Source organism: Ambystoma mexicanum, chromosome 8, assembly GCF_040938575.1.
Source record: "Ambystoma mexicanum isolate Mex_15411 chromosome 8, UKY_AmexF1_1, whole genome shotgun sequence".
NCBI lineage: Eukaryota > Metazoa > Chordata > Amphibia > Caudata > Ambystomatidae > Ambystoma > Ambystoma mexicanum.
The window spans coordinates 663,982,708-664,009,082 of record NC_090929.1 but is presented as its reverse complement, the minus strand read 5'-3'; the positions used below and the strand labels follow the sequence as shown (position 1 = coordinate 664,009,082).

General features: G+C 47.4%; 1 protein-coding gene across 1 annotated transcript; it reads left to right on the top strand.

The window, feature by feature from the left end:
* Positions 1-242: 242 nt before the first annotated feature.
* Positions 243-3,286, top strand: LOC138472309 (transcription factor HES-5-like). Its single transcript, XM_069610434.1, has 3 exons — positions 243-373; positions 590-770; positions 1,777-3,286. The coding sequence occupies exons 1-3, from the start codon at positions 311-313 to the stop codon at positions 1,995-1,997; spliced, it is 465 nt and encodes a 154-aa protein (XP_069466535.1). The 5' UTR covers positions 243-310; the 3' UTR covers positions 1,998-3,286.
* The last annotated feature ends 23,089 nt before the right edge of the window (positions 3,287-26,375 follow it).

Genomic DNA, 26,375 nt, shown 5'->3' with positions numbered 1-26,375 from the left:
TGGCAGGTGTCCGGGGCTCCCTCTGATACAAGCCTTGTCACGTATCCCTTTAGAGGGGCGGGTCTTTCCCACACTCGGGTGCATTGTATCGGGTCCCAGATGCTCCCCTGCCTCTCGCCCTGTAATGGGACACACTTCTATTGTTCCTGCTGCTCTCTGATTGGCTGCTGAGTGTGGGAACCTCTCCCCAGCCTCAGCCCCACACATTTCCCTGCAGCTGAGGGGGATAAATAGGGCTGGAGGGAGGGAGCTCTTCAGATCACTGTGGCCTCACTACAGAGAACCAGACCTTCACCCCAGGCTGGGCAGGATGGCGCCTTTCTGCCCCTTGGAGCTGTATGGGCAGGAGCTCGAGGGCAGAGGCATCAGAAAGGTAAGAGGCAGGAAAATAACGATAGATAATATGACTGCTGAAATAGAACCTGCAAATATAGGCATGTAAACATGCAACAACTTTTTTATACATGCAGCGTAATTTGCAAGATTTTACGTTAACGTTAAATTCAGACTTTTTGGAGATTTTTCCAAATATCCGCCATCGCTCCGCGTGTGACGCATTCAGTAACAGGCGCGCTTTCTGTTTCTGCAGTTGAGGAAACCGGCGGTTGAGAAGATGAGGAGAGAGAGGATCAACAGCAGCATTGAGCAGCTGAGGATGTTACTGCAGAGAGAGTTTGGGGACCAGGAGATTCCGCCCAAAACAGAGAAAGCGGATATCCTGGAAATGGCCGTGAGAGTCCTGGGCCAACGCGTGCAGACAGCAGCACCAGGTGAGAGGCCGGAAAGGGAATGGGTAACATTGCAGGGAGGAGGGTGAGGGGCGGTGCATATATGGGGCCTAGAGAAACAATCTGAAGATGCAACTCTGGCTGTGTGCCTCAGGAAACCTAGTTCTGCACGCTTTCTTTTACGTTTTTTTTTCTCTAGTTAAACTTCTATTTAATCTATTTAGTCGGGACAGACTGCCCTCCCCCTACTGTGGGACGTAGGTGTCTTGACACCCTTTGACATCGAGCTTCTAACCCCTATAACGCCACCCTCTTGCCTCTGGCACTCTTCCCCTCCACCTCCCAAACTATGAATCGTTCCCCACTTCTACCATATTCCTCCCTCCATCCCTCTGCTATCACCTATCCCTCCTTTCATCCATCACTCCAGGTTCCTTCCTTCATCCACAAATGCTTGCTTTGCTCCTCTCCCCCTTACCCAGTTCTCTCCCCTTTTGCTTCCCTGCTTCACCCCTCTCCCGCTTTCCATTCATCCCTTAAGCCTCTGCTCTGGCCTACCTGTCCCCGCGCACATTTCCAGAATCATGTGTTCCTTCTCGCACCTGAGGAAAACCCCAGGCAAAATGAAAGACATTTCTAAGCATTGATTAAGCAAAGTGACTGCTTCCATAATGCCTTAAGATTTACCCAGGCAAGTTTAGTGCCCGAAAAATGTAAATGAGCTAAATGAACAGTGAGCGTGTTCTAACCGGTTTCCTCCATGATGTGAGCATAATAAATGAACTTCTTATATAAGAGAATTGCTTATCACTGCTTGGGAACAGTATTATAAACATGATGGCTGCTTTTTATTAACTGCTTCCGTAATGTTTAGGAAGCATTTCTCTTTGTCTAGGGAAGGAAAATGTTGAAAAGTATCAAGCCGGGCAATAATCATTTTATTTTACATTTGTGTTAATGCCTTGTTCTTCAAAATACATGTTATCCTGTTAATTTAGACAATGTCAAATGGACAAAACATTAATGACTTTCCTCTATTTCTTTTCAGCAATGGCCGCCGATGAAGGTTACTCCAGATGCCTCCAGGACTCTCTGCACTTCCTCTCCCTCCATGGAGCCCCCGTGGAGACCCGGGTGAAGCTCCCGAGCGCCCTCCATAGACCTGGTGCTGCTGCAGAGGCTGTGTGTCCTTCTCGGCCTCCGTCCTGCCCGAGCAGCACTAAAGAGCCCGCCCAGGACAGCCCCAGAGCCCCGTGGAGACCCTGGTAATGCCGGGGCTGCGGCCATGGACTTTTCTCCTGACAATGGAGGAAGCTGGGACTTGTTCAGAGGCCTCAGGCCTCTCTGAGTGGAGAATATTCCTTCTCATGTCTGTACCCGGCTGTGCTGTGCCCGGGGTGAGTTTACTGCAATTCCAAGAGGGCAGTGAGGACGTGTGTTATATCCCTGTGGGATGGACACTGCAATATTATATCCTCATAGGATGGACATTGTGTGAATCAGTAGATCCTTGTAGGGTGGACAAAGTGTAAATATGATATTGTTGAACGATGGTAATAGGTGCAGAAAAGTATCTTTGCTTTAGAAGCTGTTCAACACATTTTAAAAAGATTATAATCTGTATACACTGCAATCTTAAAGTGTAATTGCATGGTCTGATGTTATCACGTTTACTTCAATTTAAGAAATTCCTTGAAATGTGCAATGCACAAATATACATATAATACACCCCCAGCACATGGCCACTGCACACTGTGAATGCACTGTTATTGTGTCTATTTGCAGTGATGAGCAACACGTTCCTTTGTGATATACAGGTCTTGTGTTTGGATCTTGGTGGAGACCTGCATGCCTTTAACATCCATGTTGATTGATATGTGTTTAATTCATGATGATCAGTTATTTATTAATCTGAGTTATTCGGGGTCATGACCTTGTTCATATATCAGTTTTGATATCTTGTATTTTCAATGAAAATGTACCACACAATCCCTGTCTTCTGTGAAGGCAAAGTATGTTCCTGTTCTTTTGGAGATATGTGAATTATCTCTGAACATGTATGTGACAATGTGCACATGTATTCTGTATTCTCAACGTTTATCATTCATTGTTGAAGGATGAAAATGAGAAACAAGTATCACCAGTGTCGAGTCTTCATTATAGAAGCAATGTTAGCACCAGGTATGTAAGGTATGCAATGGTGTGTTATCTTTTGTAAAGGTGTTCAGTGTGGGGGACCCCCTGCCAGGGATGTGTATCTCAGTGACTGAGAGTGGGCCTGTCCTGCTTCTGCTCCAATGTCTGTAGGGCTGGGATTATCCCAGAAGCTCATTCAGGTATTGAATGACATGCAGGATTAAGTTCATGTGATGGAGACATTCTCTGCATCAGATCCAGGAATGCCCGCTTCATCCTCTTATCCCAGATGCGTGACATGTCTGTGACATTGTGCTGCTCTCATGTGATTCTTCCCTGTTCCCTGTAGAGGAAGGAAAGTGTTACACACTTGGGAAATGTGAAACTGTGCAGAAATGACACATTTCAATAAAGAGAAATGTACAATAAAAAGGTTGTCTTGATCTTCTCATTGTGATGTATGGACGCTGTACACAAGGGCAGAAGTCCTGCCGCAGTGGGACTGGATGCATGGGTTATATGGCGCGATGCAGTCTCTAGAGCTCACTACTCTCATGGACGCCACCTTTACATTGGGCAGAGTTGGTGGCAGTCTCTGCAAAGAGGCCAAAGAGTGAATGTGCACATTCAGTGATTAACCGCAACAAACCTAATAAAACATTATCCTCTTTCGCATAATTGAGTTAAGCAGGTGTTCTAATGGCAGTACCCATTGGTGGAGATGATGGGAGCACAACACACCTCTGGGGCTGAGCCGAGTGCATTGTTACTGCAGAGGAGGGTCTAGAGTGGGAATCACAGACCAATGCTTGGCATATGCTCCATATTACGGCAGATCATAAACCTGAGCACAGCAAAACTACAAGAGGCCCCAAAAAAACGATTGAACCATTTCCCATTAAGTGGCCACTGTCCCACAGGAGGGACCAGAGGTACAGCCCCACCAGTGCATACAAGTGGTCACCACCTCCACCCAAATAACTATTGCAGTCTATCTGAGTATGGAGCAAAATAAATAAGCTCCTTTGCAGCAGCCTCCACTAAATAACACAAACACCTCCCAGAGAGAGGTATTTATACAGGAGTCAGACAGGATGTCTCCCTGAATACAGAACAGCAGACCATATAGGTTATGTTATGGTAATGGCATTCATACTTCACCAAATCACCATCTTAGAAGTTTCAGTGAACCTGCACTTATCCATGGAGCGGGGTACTGTGCTCCCACCAGGTGTATCGGGACCTTAGTCCCCTGGACCTTACACACCAGAAGACAAGTACAGGCACAAAACCTCCGAAGGAAAAATACTTGCCTATTTTGCAGACTTCCAAAAAGGCATTGGACTGAGTCTCAGAAAGGATTACGGGGCCTACCCTGCCCTAGAATTTAACCTGTTCAGACTGTACCCATATTCTGGGTAAGTATGATTCCAACATAAAGTAAATTCTCTTACATGGAAACGAGTTGTGGGGCCCACCTCTCAACCAAGAACCTATCCACCAGCAAGCGTGCACCCACCGCTTTGCCAACATGCACTTAAGATCCATAGAAACACACACAACTACACACAGAGCAGCACTGGGGAGGAACCCCCTTCTACTAGACATACACATGCAATCCATGTAGTAGTGGAGACATCTCACAGGAAGACGTGTTAGATTCTAAGACTTGAAAGCAAACACTGAAGCAAAAACTGAGGAAGCAAAATAGACACAACCCCAAAACTATTGAAGAGAGGCTACAGCCTGGCAGAACATGTACTGCCCATTAAGAACATTAACACAGACACACAATGACCAGATACAAGGTGAGTGATGACAGACTGGAGTTTGAAACTGACTGACATGGACAACATGGAGGCCTGAGGAAGAACAGATTGTAGCCACTACAACATGAAACTTTTCAAAGCTAAAACCCCAAATCACCTCCATTCTGCCAAATACGAACGACACTAGAATGCGCTATTTGAAAGACGCTGAGGAGATGACATAATACTCAAAACTAATAGACAAACAGAAAATGCAGATTCACTTCGGAGAAAATTATGAGTTGGTAGAAAAAGCAGCAGAACGCCCGGCAGCATCTCACAACATAAGGTTTCTGTCATGACATGCTGCTATTTGTACAATAATGACGTGGGAGCATCTGACAGACACTAAGCAGACATTTAGAAATGAATCAAGTGTATAGACAATATACATCCAGATCAGACACTATTACTCTGTATGTGAATGATATTCACCTCAGTTCAGCTTTGGCAATGCTTGTTCTGTGTGGTCATGCCAGTAAAGCATTGCTGCATTGTACTGTACTTAATTCTGTGATCCAGGTAGAACTCACGGAACTCACCCCTTACTTCCGTGCATCTGGAGGGGTCAGTGCGGAGCCACCCCCATGGCTGTCACGTGACTCCGTGTTTCACATGCACCGGAGGGTAAGAGAGGCACGTGCCAGGCTGGCAGGTACTCGATTACAGCGAGCGAGGAGTTTCTAATGCACAGCTGGAGTTGTGTACTCAGAATTCTGTCGTACGAGTGTGAAAGTGTGCTTCACACCCAGCCCGGAGAGCTGGTGTGCTCCCTCATCTCTCCAGGGCCCCCTAAAACAGATGTCAATTACTAGTGAATTTTAGCACCAAAGAGTCTGGGGCTGCTTTGATGTGTCTCAGAGCTTCCAGCTGTGTGACTGGCACTATAGGGGGTGCATTCTAACCGCTGATGTCTCTAAATAGACAGCCGCACAAGAGCTCCGCGCCAGCACTCCTTAGATTCTGTGATTTCGAGTAGCAAAACGTGTCTATGTTATATCAGAGTACCTGTACTGTAAAACCACACGAGTGAAGATAGAAGTAAGGAAAGGAGATGTTATTGCAAACTCCCGGAGTTGTGAGGAAACATGAGCACAGACGTTATATTTAAGTCCGGGAACAATATCCTCTTTTTATTTTGCATATGCTGAATCCCTGATCCTAATGACTGCGTTTTACTATTTGATTTTTAACAATGAGATGGAAATACTACAAATTGAAACAAAAAGGCCCATTTGCCCAAAAGTGCAAACAGAATGGGTCCCCTCTGTAATTTAGGATTCAAAACAAATTACCCCAATACTCTTTTTGATCAACGTGTTTCTACATTGACGCACACATTGTCAAGTTGGTTTATCATGTGACTTTTGCACTTTTACAGTCATCGGTACAAAATGGAGCATTGCTTTAGGTTTTAAAATCCAAACATTAACACATATATGTACCGACTTGAGCTGGGAAGAAACGTGATGTAATATCTACATTTCAGACCAGTCTCAAATTCCAGTTTCACCACATAACCAAAATGTTTGATCCTTGGCAACACATTCAATCTCCCTCAGCCTTCCCTGTCAGGTGCCCCTAGAAGTGATCAGTTTGCGGGGTACTCTATTCCAAAAAAGCCTCACTCATGGGTAAGAAAACCAGTGTTGCTCCATTTACTATAATGACCCTTCACATTCACCATAAAGGTAGCACATGCTGTTTGCAAATGTATGTGCCTCCCTAAGGATATTGGTTATATTTCCAAGTGTTGTTGCACCCTATCTCTCTCCTGCATACGAACACCACCTCACACACTCAACTCAAATATGCTGCAAAAATGTAGTAAGAATACATTTTTTTCCGCTTCAAATAACATTTTTTCCAGGCTGTAGTATTCTGGGGGGTGGTGGAATCTGTCTTTCACAACAAGATGCCAGGCCCCCGTGCCCCTACTTCACGGCATGCAGGAAGTAGCCACAGTGTACTGGGAGACATTGCTGAAGCTCACTGAAGCTGAGACTAAACCAGGGCTGGGGGCCACATTGATCAGCCCTCGCAGAGGAGAGCAGGCTTCATCCTTCATTCTCCCAGCCAGGCCAAGAACACACAGTGAGAGTGCGTGCACTGCGTGGGAGTGGTGGGACATGGGAATTGTAGTAAGAAGGAGCGGGTGTCTGGTTGTTGAGGGGGGTCTAAGCTGAAAGGGGAGTGAATGGAATAGAAGGCGACAGTAGATGGGTTGGGAAGATCGTCAGACAGATGTTATCACACTAGTGATCATACTGTTGTTTTGCTGCGGGTTTGTACAGTTGTATAGATCAAAATGCATATATGATGAATAAAAGGTACAAACCTTATATTCTTAAGGCATGATTAAATGGGATTCACAGCTCAGGCTCTTGTTTTGAGTTTCCGGAACAGTTTTCCTTTTTCATGTTCTGTCAATAGTCCTTCTTCCTCTTCCCTTTTCTCCTTCTATCTCTCCCACTCACACTTCTCAATGTCCATCTCTCTGTCTCCCTCAATCTCCCTTCTTCTCATCGCTCCTTTGGTCGCTGTACAGGTCACTCCCCATCCTCACTAATAGGTGATCTGCACTATGGTTGGAACAAATGCTAATAGATGTGGGAGCCAGGGGTTCGTTGGGTTTGGGCAGCGCTTTCGGGAATGGCTCACAACCAAGCGATAAGAAGGGGATCTGTTGGGCTTACAGTAAGAAAGCCTGCACCAAGTCCTCTTGCAAGTTTAAACATGCATGTGCCTTCTGTGGGGTTGCCAGACAACCGGAGGTCCACTGTATCAAACGAACAAAAGAAAAAGCGCATAAGTAGGGTGCATGAGGTACGGGGGGCATGCACAAAGTGGTGCAAGTGGACCAAGTGCGGGTTTGGGCGAATGAGTACCCAAAAGTTGACGCTGCTGGGCTATTGGCAAATTGAATTTCATGTGGTTTCCGGATTCTGGTGCAAGGTTTGTCTGTCCCTGAGACTCCAGAGCACTAGTGATCCGCCCCATGGCAGCCAGAGATAGTGACGGGAAAGGTGGAGTACGAGGACTGTGTGCACCCACCGCTCTGGAAATCTTTTTGTTCCCCTTTGAGCATTGTACCAAAGAAGGAGGGCGGGAAGTTCTGGTTTATTCACAACTCGTCTTTCCCAAGGGGGCTTCAGTAAACAATGCCATTGATGGAAGGCATGCTCAGGTAAGTAGACCTCGATCGACGGCCGATCACGCAGTCAGGTTGCTGGGGAAAGGGGAACTGTTGGCGAAGGTGGACATCGAATCAACATTCCTGTTCTTGACACTGCACCAGTGCGGGAAAAGTGCTGGTGCCTGAATTACCTGCAATTTTTGTGTCAATTTTCCCATACCAGCAAACCCGTAATGAGGCCCATTGATCTCCAATGACACCGGCGTAGCGTAACACATCTTTATAACTCAGTAAGATGGTCACTATTAGTGCGGGAGAGACCAATGTACCCCGGGGTTGGAGATACTAGATATGGAAAGGGTATTTAAGTGGGAGAAGTGAGCCGGGTGGAACACACCTCCAATGGATGTCTGGAAAGACAGTGTTGAAGTATCTACTCAAGAGAAGAGGTTTTGAATAAACAGGTAAGAGATTAAAACCACAATGTAAACATTGCGATTATTATTTGTACAAGTGTTGACAATTTGTACCAGCCTTGATAAAACCCCTTTTGTGGGAAATACAATGCACGTATACCGATGGGTTTGTGTCAGCATTTAGAATTGTTTATACAAAGTTTATGGACTGTCATTTACAGAATACAGACATTATGTTCCTGGAACAGACACATAAGTCAGTTTTAAAAAGTGTTTATGGTTCATTATCATTTTCTGATACATATAAAAATATTAAATGTCAATGTTTTAATTTGTTTGGAGTACTAAGTCTAACAGGACCCAGAACATTGTACCCAACAGCCTGTTTTTGTTTGTTTGTTTGCAATGTGTTATCTGATTAGGGTTGGTAGGTGAGTTAAAATAATTGAACTCTACCTAATATACAATTCTAAATGAAGGGAAGGCGCACTGTTTTAAAATGTATAATTGTATCCTGCATCACCTTGTATTACTGGCTAGACGATGAAGTTTTCTTTGTAAGTGCACAACATGTGTTTACCTTTTTTGGGGCATTGTACTTGCGTTTCACGTTATTCATTGCAATAAGTTGCAAGCCAATGTGACGCAATGACTAAAAGCCGGTGACTTTGTCACACACCCCTCCTCTGGGCTGTGTCTTCATTTCTTATAAGTTCAATTAGCCGTAGGACACTTAATAAAAGATTCAAGCTGTCCATATCATGTGTGAAATGCTGAGCCGGTCCTGGCCTTTAGGCTCACTTTATATTGTGTTATGGTACTTGTAGGCCTGCGTTTATAATGTGAACAGACTACAAGTAATGAACAAAGCAAAAACAAAGAGGTGATGGCTGGAAGGTTTAGACTGAATCTTAACCACTGGCATTGCTCGGGGCAACCCTCCAGACCATCGTTCTTCACCTGCCAAGCCATTACAGAAGGGGAAAGACCATATGCAAATCAGGCTTGGCCCCACCCCAAAAGGGGCAGTCCAGCCCGAACTGCTAGGTCACATCCCTTCTGCACGAGACCACAAGCATCCCCAAACATGTTTCGCCCTTGTTGGGGCTCATCAGTGAGGAGTAGCTTGGGTCTCTAGGCCCAGCAGGCACGGGACCCACGTCTGGGCATACCCGTCCCACTCGGGGTGACAAAGCAAAAACAAAGAGGTGATGGCTGGAAGGTTTAGACTGAATCTTAACCACTGGCATTGCTCGGGGCAACCCTCCAGACCATCGTTCTTCACCTGCCAAGCCATTACAGAAGGGGAAAGACCATATGCAAATCAGGCTTGGCCCCACCCCAAAAGGGGCAGTCCAGCCCGAACTGCTAGGTCACATCCCTTCTGCACGAGACCACAAGCATCCCCAAACATGTTTCGCCCTTGTTGGGGCTCATCAGTGAGGAGTAGCTTGGGTCTCTAGGCCCAGCAGGCACGGGACCCACGTCTGGGCATACCCGTCCCACTCGGGGTGACAAAGCAAAAACAAAGAGGTGATGGCTGGAAGGTTTAGACTGAATCTTAACCACTGGCATTGCTCGGGGCAACCCTCCAGACCATCGTTCTTCACCTGCCAAGCCATTACAGAAGGGGAAAGACCATATGCAAATCAGGCTTGGCCCCACCCCAAAAGGGGCAGTCCAGCCCGAACTGCTAGGTCACATCCCTTCTGCACGAGACCACAAGCATCCCCAAACATGTTTCGCCCTTGTTGGGGCTCATCAGTGAGGAGTAGCTTGGGTCTCTAGGCCCAGCAGGCACGGGACCCACGTCTGGGCATACCCGTCCCACTCGGGGTGACAAAGCAAAAACAAAGAGGTGATGGCTGGAAGGTTTAGACTGAATCTTAACCACTGGCATTGCTCGGGGCAACCCTCCAGACCATCGTTCTTCACCTGCCAAGCCATTACAGAAGGGGAAAGACCATATGCAAATCAGGCTTGGCCCCACCCCAAAAGGGGCAGTCCAGCCCGAACTGCTAGGTCACATCCCTTCTGCACGAGACCACATGCATCCCCAAACATGTTTCGCCCTTGTTGGGGCTCATCAGTGAGGAGTAGCTTGGGTCTCTAGGCCCAGCAGGGACGGGACCCACGTCTGGGCATACCCGTCCCACTCGGGGTGACAAAGCAAAAACAAAGAGGTGATGGCTGGAAGGTTTAGACTGAATCTTAACCACTGGCATTGCTCGGGGCAACCCTCCAGACCATCGTTCTTCACCTGCCAAGCCATTACAGAAGGGGAAAGACCATATGCAAATCAGGCTTGGCCCCACCCCAAAAGGGGCAGTCCAGCCCGAACTGCTAGGTCACATCCCTTCTGCACGAGACCACAAGCATCCCCAAACATGTTTCGCCCTTGTTGGGGCTCATCAGTGAGGAGTAGCTTGGGTCTCTAGGCCCAGCAGGCACGGGACCCACGTCTGGGCATACCCGTCCCACTCGGGGTGACAAAGCAAAAACAAAGAGGTGATGGCTGGAAGGTTTAGACTGAATCTTAACCACTGGCATTGCTCGGGGCAACCCTCCAGACCATCGTTCTTCACCTGCCAAGCCATTACAGAAGGGGAAAGACCATATGCAAATCAGGCTTGGCCCCACCCCAAAAGGGGCAGTCCAGCCCGAACTGCTAGGGTGAAACATGTTTGGGGATGCTTGTGGTCTCGTGCAGAGGGAATGTGACCTAGCAGTTCGGGCTGGACTGCCCCTTTTGGGGTGGGGCCAAGCCTGATTTGCATATGGTCTTATCCCTTCTGTAATGGCTTGGCAGGTGAAGAACGGTGGTCTGGAGGGTTGCCCAGAGCAACGCCAGTGGTTAAGATTCATTCTAAACCTTCCAGCCATCACCTCTTTGTTTTTGCTGTGTCACCCCGAGTGGGACGGGTATGCCCAGACGTGGGTCCCGTGCCTGCTGGGCCTAGAGACCCAAGCTACTCCTCACTGATGAGCCCCAACAAGGGTGAAACATGTTTGGGGATGCTTGTGGTCTCGTGCAGAGGGAATGTGACCTAGCAGTTCGGGCTGGACTGCCCCTTTTTGGGGTGGGGCCAAGCCTGATTTGCATATGGTCTTATCCCTTCTGTAATGGCTTGGCAGGTGAAGAACGGTGGTCTGGAGGGTTGCCCAGAGCAACGCCAGTGGTTAAGATTCATTCTAAACCTTCCAGCCATCACCTCTTTGTTTTTGCTGTGTCACCCCGAGTGGGACGGGTATGCCCAGACGTGGGTCCCGTGCCTGCTGGGCCTAGAGACCCAAGCTACTCCTCACTGATGAGCCCCAACAAGGGTGAAACATGTTTGGGGATGCTTGTGGTCTCGTGCAGAGGGAATGTGACCTAGCAGTTCGGGCTGGACTGCCCCTTTTGGGGTGGGGCCAAGCCTGATTTGCATATGGTCTTATCCCTTCTGTAATGGCTTGGCAGGTGAAGAACGGTGGTCTGGAGGGTTGCCCAGAGCAACGCCAGTGGTTAAGATTCATTCTAAACCTTCCAGCCATCACCTCTTTGTTTTTGCTGTGTCACCCCGAGTGGGAAGGGGATGCCCAGACGTGGGTCCCGTGCCTGCTGGGCCTAGAGACCTAAGCTACTCCTCACTGATGAGCCCCAACAAGGGTGAAACATGTTTGGGGATGCTTGTGGTCTCGTGCAGAGGGAATGTGACCTAGCAGTTCGGGCTGGACTGCCCCTTTTGGGGTGGGGCCAAGCCTGATTTGCATATGGTCTTATCCCTTCTGTAATGGCTTGGCAGGTGAAGAACGGTGGTCTGGAGGGTTGCCCAGAGCAACGCCAGTGGTTAAGATTCATTCTAAACCTTCCAGCCATCACCTCTTTGTTTTTGCTGTGTCACCCCGAGTGGGACGGGTATGCCCAGACGTGGGTCCCGTGCCTGCTGGGCCTAGAGACCCAAGCTACTCCTCACTGATGAGCCCCAACAAGGGTGAAACATGTTTGGGGATGCTTGTGGTCTCGTGCAGAGGGAATGTGACCTAGCAGTTCGGGCTGGACTGCCCCTTTTGGGGTGGGGCCAAGCCTGATTTGCATATGGTCTTATCCCTTCTGTAATGGCTTGGCAGGTGAAGAACGGTGGTCTGGAGGGTTGCCCAGAGCAACGCCAGTGGTTAAGATTCATTCTAAACCTTCCAGCCATCACCTCTTTGTTTTTGCTGTGTCACCCCGAGTGGGACGGGTATGCCCAGACGTGGGTCCCGTGCCTGCTGGGCCTAGAGACCCAAGCTACTCCTCACTGATGAGCCCCAACAAGGGTGAAACATGTTTGGGGATGCTTGTGGTCTCGTGCAGAGGGAATGTGACCTAGCAGTTCGGGCTGGACTGCCCCTTTTGGGGTGGGGCCAAGCCTGATTTGCATATGGTCTTATCCCTTCTGTAATGGCTTGGCAGGTGAAGAACGGTGGTCTGGAGGGTTGCCCAGAGCAACGCCAGTGGTTAAGATTCATTCTAAACCTTCCAGCCATCACCTCTTTGTTTTTGCTGTGTCACCCCGAGTGGGACGGGTATGCCCAGACGTGGGTCCCGTGCCTGCTGGGCCTAGAGACCCAAGCTACTCCTCACTGATGAGCCCCAACAAGGGTGAAACATGTTTGGGGATGCTTGTGGTCTCGTGCAGAGGGAATGTGACCTAGCAGTTCGGGCTGGACTGCCCCTTTTGGGGTGGGGCCAAGCCTGATTTGCATATGGTCTTATCCCTTCTGTAATGGCTTGGCAGGTGAAGAACGGTGGTCTGGAGGGTTGCCCAGAGCAACGCCAGTGGTTAAGATTCATTCTAAACCTTCCAGCCATCACCTCTTTGTTTTTGCTGTGTCACCCCGAGTGGGACGGGTATGCCCAGACGTGGGTCCCGTGCCTGCTGGGCCTAGAGACCCAAGCTACTCCTCACTGATGAGCCCCAACAAGGGTGAAACATGTTTGGGGATGCTTGTGGTCTCGTGCAGAGGGAATGTGACCTAGCAGTTCGGGCTGGACTGCCCCTTTTGGGGTGGGGCCAAGCCTGATTTGCATATGGTCTTATCCCTTCTGTAATGGCTTGGCAGGTGAAGAACGGTGGTCTGGAGGGTTGCCCAGAGCAACGCCAGTGGTTAAGATTCATTCTAAACCTTCCAGCCATCACCTCTTTGTTTTTACAAGTAATGAACAAACATGCAACATGAAGTGCTTAAAGTAGGAAGGGCTGCCAAGCGTGACTTGTGAGCTTTTCGGTGAGTGGTTTCAGCAGCATCTGCTTCTTGCTAGTGATGCTGGGTGGGAATATCAGGCAGCGATATTACCACATTACTAGCTTGTGTGAGCTTTTGTATTAATTTTTTATAGTCAGCAGTAGCATGATGCTACTTCACGCTCAGATCACTGCTCTGTGGCAAAACAGGGTCATATGTAGGTGCCCCAGGCACATGGTGGCACACAGGAACAGGACATTTGGGTCATTGGGTGCTCCCCAGAAGTCCCTTTTAAGTTGTCTTCTGAGCCCCCTTATTCCCCCATCTCTCGCCCCTGCTATTGTCCATGCTTTTGGCAGCAGGGCCTGGAGCTGGAGTCTCTCAGAGGTTCCCACACTGTCAGACTATTCATCCTATTGAAAGAGGCTGCAATAGAAGTGTGCCACAGCAGGGCCTCCTTGCCCAGAGGTTTGGGGAGTTCTGAGTCCCCCTTGGTGGGGGCGCCATCTGCACAGCCGTCTCCAGCAACAGGGAGGGATTAATGTGACTTTCAGAGCCGTCGGCTTCCTCAAAGCACTCCCATGTCCTTTATAAGCACTTCTCAGCATGTCCGTGGCATGTTAATCGAGTGGTGCCCTCGCCACCACACAGCAGGGGAGCTGGTGATATGACAAACGCCCCCCAAAACCTCTGGAAATCCAACCAAGACACAAAGCACAATATCCACTCGTGATTAGGAGCTGCCCCTCCCCCACAAGGAATTAATGAGCACATTGCGTCATATCTCCATATCCGAGCCTGAGAGACGTCACCTGGGTTCCCCAGTATGGGTCCATGATGTCACCACAATATCCAGGTGCTAATGGGGGCCTGTGCAGTGATCATGGGCTGTGCACACCTGTTGCAACTGCATCTGGCGGTAGGGTTACAGGTCATTGTATAGTTGAGGCTGGAACAAGCGAAATTAATTCACAGAGTCCCTGATAGGAGGACAGAACTTCCGGCTGAGGTGAGGAGCAATTGCGTCATTCGGTCTGCGTTCCAATAAAACCTAGGATCTGCACGCGCTTAACTCAAATATCAGATTCCATTCGTGCAACAATATCTGGAAAGTGCACACTCAGCACTACATGCGTGCATACCTGTGTCTTCACATGCTTAAAGCGTGTGTGTGACCCATTTTTTTGTAGATTGTCTTCAACTATTTCTTAAAAAGAAACCTTTAATTTCTATGGCGGTAAAAGAGCAAATAGTTGTAAGGAAACATAGTCTGGATGTTTTTTGAGAAGGGTTTTATAATTAAATGTCTGACACTCCCACATCCTTTTGATATCCTCGAGCATAAACAGGTGTACACAATCAGTGTATGGCACATCCCTGCTCCTGGTTATATTTGAAGTACTAAGAATTCCACATTATTTCCCGGACCAAATAGCCATCGCTCTGCGTGTGACGCATTTAGTAACAGGCGCTCCTTTTTGTTTCTGCAGTTGAGGAAACCGGCGGTTGAGAAGATGAGGAAAGATCGGATCAACAGCAGCATCGAGCAGCTGAGGATGTTACTGCAGAGAGAGTTTGGGGACCAGGAGCTTCCGCCCAAAGCAGAGAAAGCGGATATCCTGGAAATGGCCGTGAGAGCCCTGGCCCAGCGCGTGCAGACAGCAGCACCAGGTGAGAAAGCATTAAAGGAAGGGGTCACATTGCATTGAGGGGCAAGGGGTGGAGGTTGGAGGAAGGGGGGAGGTCGAGGGGCTGCAAATATGGGGCCTTGTGTAACAATACCTAATCCCCCACACTAGCGTGAGATGGGGGTTTAGATTCTATAAAAGACAAGGAGGCGAGTATTATGCATTACAATATTTACTCTGAACCACAGCAGCAAAGAATGAAAACTTTGTAAAAAACGAATTTTTTTCCAATAAACACAAAATTATGAACAATAAAATGGGAAACATCCCAGTCCAACATGGTGGGCAGGTCATGCCCCGGAGGTAGCCAATGGGCTGCGAGCCAGTCCCATAAAGGTCCATTCCTCTATCAACTCCTCCTCTTTCTGTCGCTGATGTTTTTCCATACGACCACCGAACATTTTCTCCATGTAGAACGAAGAACAAACTCCCATGAAAACGTCGGAACTAAATCCTTCTGTAACTTGGAGCTGAACATTCCGCTTCTTCCTGAGCCAAAGCCATCAACTGAAAGCTGAAACAACAATCAAACACCAGTAATAATACTCGCCTCCTTGTCTTTTATAGAATCTAAACCCCCATCTCACGCTAGTGTGGGGGATTAGGTATTCTATGGCAAGACTGGAGGCTCATATTATGCAAGTTCAAAGCCCTTGCATTACATTCACAGCTACATGAGCAATACGTTTATGGTAAAACGTCTTAAAAGTTGATTCCCTTGACCAGTCAGCTGCTTTTAAAATCTGTTCCAAACGACCCCCCAGAAAGGCTGCTTTAGAGGCCATAGCACCTCGGACTGAGTGGGGACCAAAAGAGGATGTGTCAACCCTCGCTTCCCGCATAACCCATTTGATCCATCTGGCCAAAGTAGAAGAGGACACTGGCTTATGGGGTTTCCTGTAGGAAATCAGCAGCTGAGACGTATTGGGAGGCCTAAAACTTTCAGTTTTAAACTCAAAACATTTCAAACAGTTGACCACACATAACTTACAATCTTCAGGAAAAGCTGGATAGGATATTGAGGAAGTCATGCATTTAGTCCTTCGTGAGATAAAGAAAGTAACCCCTTGAGGGGTGAACATCTTATTATCCACATCCAGAGCTCTGATATCAGAGACCCTTTTAATAGACACCAGACATAGTAACATAGCAATTTGGCAAATAACTGTTGCAGGGACAAATCTTCATTAGGAGACCAGGACTTGAAGAGCTGTTATACCATATTAACGTCCCAAAGAACCGAATACCTCGGTTTTGGTGGAACCTTAATCCGAATAGATTTGAGGGGCCTTCGCACCAAAAAGTGCCTACCCACTGGTTCCCCTTTAACCAAAAGGTGACCGGCTGAAATCGCTGAACGAAACCCATTAACAGTCCTGTAGGCTTTCCCTTCCTTAAACAAATCTACTAGAAAATTAACCACTTCTACAGGAGGGGCAGAAACGGGATTGAGGTGCCTAGCCACACACCAGCTAACCCAGCGGTTCCATGCTGAGGAATACCCTGATTTATTAGAGGGCGCCCAGGAGTCCCTGATGACCGACATAGAGTCTTGCGAAAGTCCTCTGAAGCACCAGGAAGAGCTGAAATCTTCCAAGCCATAAGGGCAAGGTGTCCCTGCAGGACCAACTCGTGAGGGAGACCCCCCGGATCCACCAGCAACTGGGGATCGTGCGGGAGAAGACGGGGAATATCTATTGCTAATTCCAGAAGGGCCGGGAACCAAACCTGAGAGGGCCAAAAGGGGGTAACCAGAACCAGAGACACCGCTTGTCTGCGAACTTGGACCAGAACCCGAGGTATCATGGCAAAGGGAGGAAAGGCATACCCCAACTGACTCGACCAATCCTGTAGGAAAGCGTCGGTGGCCAGAGCTAACGGATCCGGTCTCCAACTGTAAAGTCTGGGAACTTGACAATTTAGTCTCGAGGCAAACAAGTCTATCGTCAGGGGACCCCAGAGGGACGCTATGTGGGCAAAAAGAGACCTGTTCAACATCCAATCGCTCCTGTCTCGCAGGTGCCTGGAGTTCCAATCTGAAACCTCATTGCTGACTCCTGGGAGGTATTCTGCCTTCAATAGAATATCCCTGTTGAGGCAAAAATGCCAAAACTATCTTGCCAAATCCGCCAGGGCCTTGGACCTGGTACCCCCCAGGTGATTGATGTACCTCACCGCAGAGATGTTGTTCATGCGGAGCAGAACACAACAATTCCCTTGATTCTTGAGGAGACTTCGAACAGCAAAGGACCCCGCTAACAACTCTAGACAATTGATATGTATTTGTTTCTCTGACTCCGACCATTTCCCTCCTGTGGAAACTTGACCCACTCTAGCTCCCCAACCCGCTCTGCTTGCATCTGACTCCAGAATGACGTCCGGAGATGGGCCAAAGATCGCCTTGCCATTCCAGGCCTCCATGTGCCTGAGCCACCACAGAAGTTCCAATCTGGCCTCTGGAAGCAATTCCACCATCTGGGAGTAAGAGAGACACTTGCGCAAATGCTTGGCTTTTAGGCGCTGTAGCGCTCTGTAATGTAGGGGAGCAGGGAAGATAGCTTGAATGGATGCTGACAGCATCCCCACAGCCCTGGCTAACTGCCTGAGCGAGATCCTCCCTCTACTGAGGAGCAAACTAATCTCCTTCTTTATCTTGGAAAGTCTGTTGACTGGGAGAAGAAGGATGCAAAGCTTTGAATCTATATTGAAGTCCAGAAATTGGATACATTGCGTAAGCTTCAATATGGTTTTTTTGACATTTATCACAAAACCTAGATCCTGTAAGAGGGTCACAGTGAACTTCAGATGAGAACACAGAGTTTGATAATTCTGGGCCAGCAAAAGCATGTCGTCCAGATAAATTATGATCCGAATCCCCCTGGATCTGAGGAGAGCCATCACAGGCCGCATGAGCTTGGTGAAACACCATGGTGCCGAGTAGAGACCAAACGGAAGGGATGCAAACTGTCACATCCGACCCCCCCCCCATGGAAACTGAAGAAACTCCTGATGTGGGGGAAAGACGGGAACCACTAGGTAAGCGTCCTTGAGGTCTAATTTGACCATCCAGTCTCCCGGGAGAAGGGTGTCCCTGAGCAAATTAATTCCTTCCATCTTGAAGTGGTGATATACCACAAAAGAGTTGAGGGCTTTCAGATTGATTACTGGGCGAAACCCCTGGTCTGGTTTCAGGACTAGGAAAATGGTACTCAGAAACTGAGACGCCCTGTAAGAGGCTGGAATTACCGCCCCTTTGGAGATGAGATCCTTTACTTCCACATCTATGAGGGATTGTTTGACTTCGTCGAACACCAAAGGAAGGGGAAAGGACAATTGGCAAGGAGGGGCATAAAATTCTATCTGATAACCTTGAACCGTTTGCAACACCCAAGGATCCGAAGTGAGGGACTCCCACTGTGGAAGAAACCTAGCTAGTTTGCCACCTAGATTTTTGAGGGAAACAACTTTTAACACCTGAGAAAGTACCTGATGGCGCTCTTGATCTTCCTGCGCCTCTGCCGGCACGTCCTCTCCAACTCGAGTTTTGTTGATGGTAAAACTGGGTATGTGCGGGGACGGGAGGAGCCCTGGGAAAAGCGGTTGGAGGAGCGGGCCTTACCTCGTCCAGCCTTGTTAAAAACCTTTGGGGCAAAGACATATTAGCCTGCGCCTTGTCCAGCGCCGTAAAAGTGTGAACATATGCTGACAAATCTTTCAGGAAAGAGTCCCCAAACAAATTACCTTGAGCCGAAGAGCCCGCTTCCCTCTCTGACATGTCCGCCAGTTTGGAATCCAACCTCATTAATAATGATTTTCTCCTCTCCCTACATATGGAGGCATTAGCGTTGCCGAGCAGGCACACCGTTCGTTGGATCCATCCCCTTAATGCGTTAACAGCCACCGGGGTATTAGAGGACGCCGCCTCTTCTGCCATTTCAAAAATCTGCGTGACTGGACCCAGGATATCCAACAGCCTGTCTTGGAAACTACGCCACACTTTATCGACCCCCTTCTTGGGGTCTTTCCCCTTCTGGGATAGAAAAGCTGCCATAGATTGGTCTATTTCTGGCGCTAGAGCCACCTTGACGGCAAGCATAGGTCTGGGACATTCCGACCGTAACTTATTACGTTCCTCTTTGGGCATAGGGCACCTGATCCAGAACTTGAAGAAAGAGGAAACCTCCTCAGAGGGCTGCCACTCAGCTGACCTGGGGTGCTGTATAGGAGCAGGGTCAAAGAACGGTACTCCGCTAACATCAAGCAGGGGCGCCTCCTGAGGGGCCACTGAGGTCACCTTCCTTTTCCGCCTCTTAGGGGGCGAATCAGAATCATCTGAACTCTCTGAGGGTGAGACATCAATAGGGGGCTTCACTGGCGCGAAAGGCGCAGGGGCAGGCCAGGGGGTGGAAGAGAAAGGTTGACGGGACTCTTCCCACCCGCGTTTTAACGCTCTCTGAGGGGAAGATATAGGTGATATGGCCAGGGGGGGGCTGAGTTTTCCCTGGATATGTTTAGTTTTGGCCGTACACTTTTTAGGGGCCTGGGTTGCAACAGATGGGGTAGCATCCTGGGAGCGATGGAAATCCGCAATGCGGTTTATTAACCTGTCAAAGCCTGATGCCAAGGTGTTATTCAAACCAGTTAAGGCTGAGTCCAGAGAGGACTGAATAGCATCTGCCACTGAAGGCTGTGCATGTCTGGCTTGATCCCCCATGTTTTCTCCCAACTTATCACTTTTTTTGGCAGTGCGCACTTGAGAGCTGGCATCTGCAGATGAGGGAAGCACCCCTTATCCATGACAGCATGTCACAATTTCTCTTAGTAAAAATATATATATACACTTGTATCAACAAACGGCAGGTTCAATGCTGTAACAACTGTAGCCGAGCAGGCAGAACCTCTCGATTCTCGAGAGTACAAAACCTTTAGGGAAGGGTCTTCCAGGCAGTTAACAGGCAGCTCCTGTAGTTCAACAGACAATCACGCAAGCAGCGTGTGAGGGCAATAAAAGAGCACAGCGATTTTAAATAAACACTCTTAAATATATTTTAAATGCGGACAAAAGTAATGGGAAAATTTATAACATAAAATTCAGGCGGAGAGAAGGCTCAAACCGCCAACCTTGTGTATAGGAAGCAGCACGTGTACAGTGTGCGCTAGAAAGCCTGTAGAAACGCGTCGCCAGTCAGAATGTAAATCTTCTGACACTGGCCAAAATGCGCAACAAGAAAGGAGAAAACCGCAGCCCTGCACTGGGCGCGCGTGTCAAATGAACGCAGAAGCGTTTGCAGTAATAACAATGTAACAAATTCAATAAAAAAGAAAGGAGTGCGACGCCCTCAGGCTGTACGTGACCACTGAACACAAACGAGCGAACGCCACGCTCTTGAGGAAACACTTCATAAAATACCAACACCTCAGGAGGCGAACGCGGGCTAAATTAAACAAACGCTCTGCTTGCCTGCCTGAGGAAAATGAAACGCAATAACACTTAGAATATAATGTAAAGAAAACACGTTCCTCGCGAACGCTGTTTCTTGAAAACTAGTAACCAAAGATTACAAAGTAACACGTCTGAACACAGGCTAAGAAAAAACCGGAGGTGTGACTTAGCTGTGGGTCAGCAGCAAAGAAAGAGGAGGAGTTGATAGAGGAATGGACCTTTATGGAACTGGCTCGCAGCCCATTGGCTACCTCTGGGGATGACCTGCCCACCATGTTGGGCTGGGATGTTTCCCATGGTATTGTTCATAATGTTGTGTTTATTGGAAAAAAATTCGTTTTTTACAAAGTTTTCATTCTTTGCTGCTGTGGTTCAGAGTAAAGATTGTAATGCATAATATGAGCCTCCTGTCTTGCCATAGAATCTCAAGATGCAGCTGTGGCTGTGTGCCTCAAGAAACCTAATTTTGCACGTTTTTTTTACTCTAGTCAAACTTCTATTTAATGTATTTAGTCGGAACAGACTGCCCTCCCCCCACTGTGGGACGTAGGTGTCTTGACACCCTTTGTTATCGAGCTTCTAACCCCTATAACACCACCCTCTTGCCTCTCTCACTCTTCCCCTCGACCTCCCAAACTTTGAATCATTCCCCACTTCCACCATATGTCTCCCTCCATCCCTCTGCTATCACCTATCCTTCCATCCATCGTTCCACGTTCCTTCCCCCGTCCATGCTTTGCCCCCTTGCCCCTCACCCAGTTATCTCCCCTTTTGCTTCCCAGCTTCATCCCTCTCGCGCTTTCCATTCACCCCTTAAGCCTCTGCTCTGGCCTCACTGTCCCGCGCACATTTCCAGAATCATTTGTTCCTTCTCGCACCCGAGGAAAACCCCACTCACAATGAAAGACACTTGTAAGCATTGATTAAGCAATGTAACTGCTTCCATAATGCCTTAAGCATTTGCCCAGGCAAGTTTAGTGCCCGGTAAATGTAAATTAGCCAAATGAACAGTGAACGTTTTCTAAGCAATTTACTCCATGATTTGAGCATAATAAAAGAACTGCATATATAAGAGAATTGCTTATCACTGCTTGGGAACAGTATTGTAAACATTATGGCTGCTTGTTATTAAGTGCTTCCGAAATGTTTAGCATGCATTTCTCTTTGTCTAGGGAATGAAAATGTGGAAAAGTATCAAGCCGGGCAATAATAATTTTATTGTACATTTGTGTTAATGCCTTGTTCTTCAAAATACACGTTATCCTGTTTATTTAGACAATGTCAAATGGATAAATCGTTAATGTCCTTCTTCTATTTCTTTTCAGCAATGGCTGCCAGTGAAGGTTACTCCAGGTGCCTCCAGGACTCTCTGCACTTCCTCTCCTTCCACGGAGCCCCAGTGAAGACCTGCGTGAAGCTCCTGAGCGTCCTCCACAGACCTGCGGCTGCAGCAGAGGCTGTGTGTCCTTCTCGGCCTCCGTCCTCCCCGAGCAGCACTAACGAGCCAGTCCAGGACACCCCCAGAGCTCTGTGCAGACCATGGTGATGCCGGGGCTGCGACCATGGACATTTCTTCTGACACTGGAGGAAGCTGGCACTTGTTCAGAGACCTCTGTTCTCTCTGAGTGGAGAATATTCCTTCTCATGTCTATACCCGGCCCTACTGTGCATGGGGCGAGTTTACTGACCTTCCAGGAGGGCAGTGAGGAGGTGTGTTATATCCCTGTGGGATGGACACTGTGCAATATCATATCCTCATAGGATGGACATTGTGTGAATCAGTAGATCCTTGTAGGGTGGACAAAGTGTAAATATGATATTGTTGAACAATGGTAATAGGTGGTGAAATGTATCTTTCCTTTAGAAGCTGTTCAACACATTTAAAAATGAGTATAATCTGTAAACACTGCAATCTTAAAGTGTAATTGCACGGTCTGCATTGTATCACGTTTACTTCAATTTAAGATGATCATTGAAATGTGCAATGCAAAAATATACATATAATATACCCCACGACATGGACACTGCACACTGTGAATGGACTGTTATTGTGTCTATTTGCAGTGATGAGCAACACGTTCCTTTGTGATATACAGGTCTTGTGTTTGGATCTTGGTGCAGACCTGCATGCCTTTAACATCCATGTTGATTGATATGATATGATATATGATCGTTTATTTATATAGCGCCTATACACAATGTGTTTCAAAGCGCTTAAATATGTGCTAAATACATGATGATCAGTTATTTTAATAATCTGAGTTATTCGAGGTCATGACCTTGTTCATATATCAGTTTTTATATCTTGTATTGTCAATGAAAATGTACCACAAAATCCCTGCCTTCTGTGAAGGCAAAGTGTGTTTCTGGTATGTTGGAGATATGTGAATTATCTCTGAACATGTATGTGACAATGTGCACATGTATTCTGTATTCTCAAAGTGTATCATTCATTGTTGAAGGATGAAAATGAGAAACCATTATCCCCAATGTCGAGTCTTCATTATAGAAGCAATGTTAGCACCAGGTGTGTAAGTTATGCAATGGTGTGCTATCTTTTGTAAAGATGTTCAGTGTGGGGGGGACCCCTGCCAGAGATGTGGATCTCAGTGACTGAGAGTGGGCCTGTTCCACTTCTGCTCCAATGTCTGTAGGGCTGGGATTATCCCAGGAGCACATTCAGGTATTGAATGAAATGCAGGATTAAGTTCATGTGATGGAGACATTCTCTGCATAAGATCCAGGAATGCCCGCTTCATCCTCTTATCCCAGACGTGTGACATGTCTGTGACATTGTGCTGCTCTCATGTGATTCTTCCCTGTTCTCTGTAGAGGAAGGAAAGTGTTACACACTTTGGAAATGTGAAACTGTGCAGAAATGACACATTTCAATAAAGAGAAATGTACAATAATAAGGTTGTCTTGATCTTCTCATTGTGATGTATGGACTCTGTACACAAGGGCAGAAGTCCTGCCGCTGTGGGACTGGATTCATGGGTTATATGGGGCGATGCAGTCTCTAGAGCTCACTACTCACATGAACGCCACCTTTACTTTGGGCACAGCTGGTGGCAGTCTCTGCAGAGAGGCCAAAGAGTGAATGTGCACATTCAGTGATTAACCACAACAAACCTAATAAAACTTTACCCTCTTTCGCATAATTGAGTTAAGCAGGTGTTCTAATGGCAGTACCCATTGGTGGAGATGATGGGAGCACAACACACCTATGGGGCTGAGCCGAGTGCATTGTTACTTCAGAGGAGGGTCTAGAGTGGGAATCACAGACCAATGCTTGGCATATGCTCCATATTACGGCAGATCCTAAACCTGAGCACAGCAAAACTACAAAAGGCCCCAACAAAACTATTCAACCATTTCCCATTGAGTGGCCACTTTCACACTGGAGGGACCAGAGGTGCAGTCCCACCAGTGCATAAAAGTGGCACCACCTCCACCCAAATAACTATTGCAGTCTACCTGAGTATGGGGCAAAATAAATAAGCTCTTCTGCAGCAGCCTCCACTAAATAACACAAACACCTCCCAGAGAGAGGTATTTATACAGGAGTCAGATAAGATGTCTCCCTGCACATAGAACAGCAGACCATATAGGTTATGTTACGTTACTGTGCTTTCATACTTCACCAAATCACCACCGTAGAAGGGTCAGGTAACCTACACTTATTCATGGAGCGGGGTACTGTGCTCCCACCAGGGGTATCGGGACCTTAGTCCGCTGGATCGTAGTACAGCCACAAAACCTCCAAAGGAAAAATACTTGCTTATTTTTCAGACTTCCAAAAAGGCATTTGACTGAGTCTGAGAAAGGATTATAGGCCTACTCTGCCCTAGAATTTAAACTCCCCAGACTGTACCCAGATTCTGGGTAAGTATGATTCCAACATACAGTAAATTCTCTTATATGGAATCGAGTTCTGGGGCCCACCTCTCACCCAAGAACGTGTCCATCAGCAAGCGTGCACCTACAGCTTTGCCAACATGCACTGAAGATCCATAGAAACACACACAACACACACAGAGCAGCACTGGGGCGGAACCCCCTACTACTAGACATACACACGTAATCCATGTAGTCGTGGAGACATCTCACAGGAAGACGTGTTAGATCTTAAGACTTGAAAGCAAACACTGGAGGAAAAACGGACGAAGCAAAATAGACATAAACCCCAAAACTACTGAAAAGAGGCTACAACCTGGCAGAATATTTACTGCCCATTAAGAACATAAACACAGATACACAATGACCAGATGCAAGGTGAGTGATGACAGGCTGGAGTTTGAAACTGACTGACATGGAAAACATGGGGGCCTGAGGAAGAACAGATTGTAACCACTACAACATGAAACTTTTCAAAGCTAAAACCCAAAATCTCCTCTATTGCACCAAATACGAAGACACAAGAGGCGATATTTGGGAGACACTGAGAAGATGACATAATATTGGTAGAAAAAGCAGCAGAATGCCCAGCAGCATGTCACAACATAAGATTTATGTCATGACATGCTGCTATTAATACACTAACCATGCACGAGTAACTGACAGACACTAAGCAGACATTGAGAAATTACTCACATATATAGACAATATACATCCAGATCAGACACTATTACTATGTTTGTGAATGATATTCACCTAATTTCGGCTTTGGCAATGCTTGTTCTGTTTGGTCATGTTAGTAAAGCATTGCTGCATTGCACTATGCTTAATTCTGTAATCCAGGTAGAACTCACTGAACTCACCCCTTACATCTGACCACCTGGAGGGGTCAGTGCGGAGTCATCTCCAGGGCTGTCACGTGACTGTGTTTCACATGTACCCGAGGGTAAGAGAGGCACATGCCAGGCTGGCAGGCCCTCGATTACAGTGTGCGAGGAGTTTCTAACACACAGCTGGGGTTGTGTACTCAGACTTCATGTGGTACGAGCGTGAAAGTGTGTTTCACATCCAGTCTGGAGAGCTGGCGCCGCTCCCTTGTCTTCCCAGGGCCCCCTAAAACAGATTTCAGTCACCTGTGAATTTTAGCACCAGAGTCCGGGCTGCTTTGATGTGTCTCGGAGCTTCCAGCTGTGTGATTGGCACTCTAGGGGGTGCATTCTAGCCTCTGCTGTCTCTAAATAGACAGCCGCCGGAGAGTTCCATGCCAGCACTCCTTAGATTTTGTAATTTTGAGTAGTAAAACGTTTGAAGGTTATAGCACAGTACCGGTACTGTATAATCACACGAGTGAGGATAGATGTAAGGAAAGGAGACGTTACTGCAAACTCCCCACGCTGTGGGAAACATGAGCATAGACATAGGAGAATACTTTATATTTTTAGTACGGTTACAGCATTATTTTTTTATTTTGCACATACTGAATCCTTAATCCCAATGACTGTGTTTTACTATTTGATTTTCAACTATGGGTGGAAATAATTAAAATTGAAACAAAAGGCCCAGTTGCCCAAAAGTGCAAACAGAAGGGGTCCCCTCTGTAATTTAGGATTCAAAACAAATGACCCCCATAAACTTTTTGAACAACGTGTTTCTACATTGAGGCCCACATTGTATTGTGCATGTACTCTGTGTTACGTTGTAAACACTATCTCTGAACTTTTCTGTGACAAGTAAAACTGGGCGGCTTCTTTGTAACCCTTAATCAAGCCTTCTTAAACTCTGACATAGCGCCTCGATGCCTGCGGGCTGCCGTGCGCTCTACAAATTTAAATAAATTGTCAAGTTAGTTTATCATGTGCCTTTTGCACTTTTACAGTCATCGGAACAAAATGGAGCATGGGTGTAGGTTTTTAAA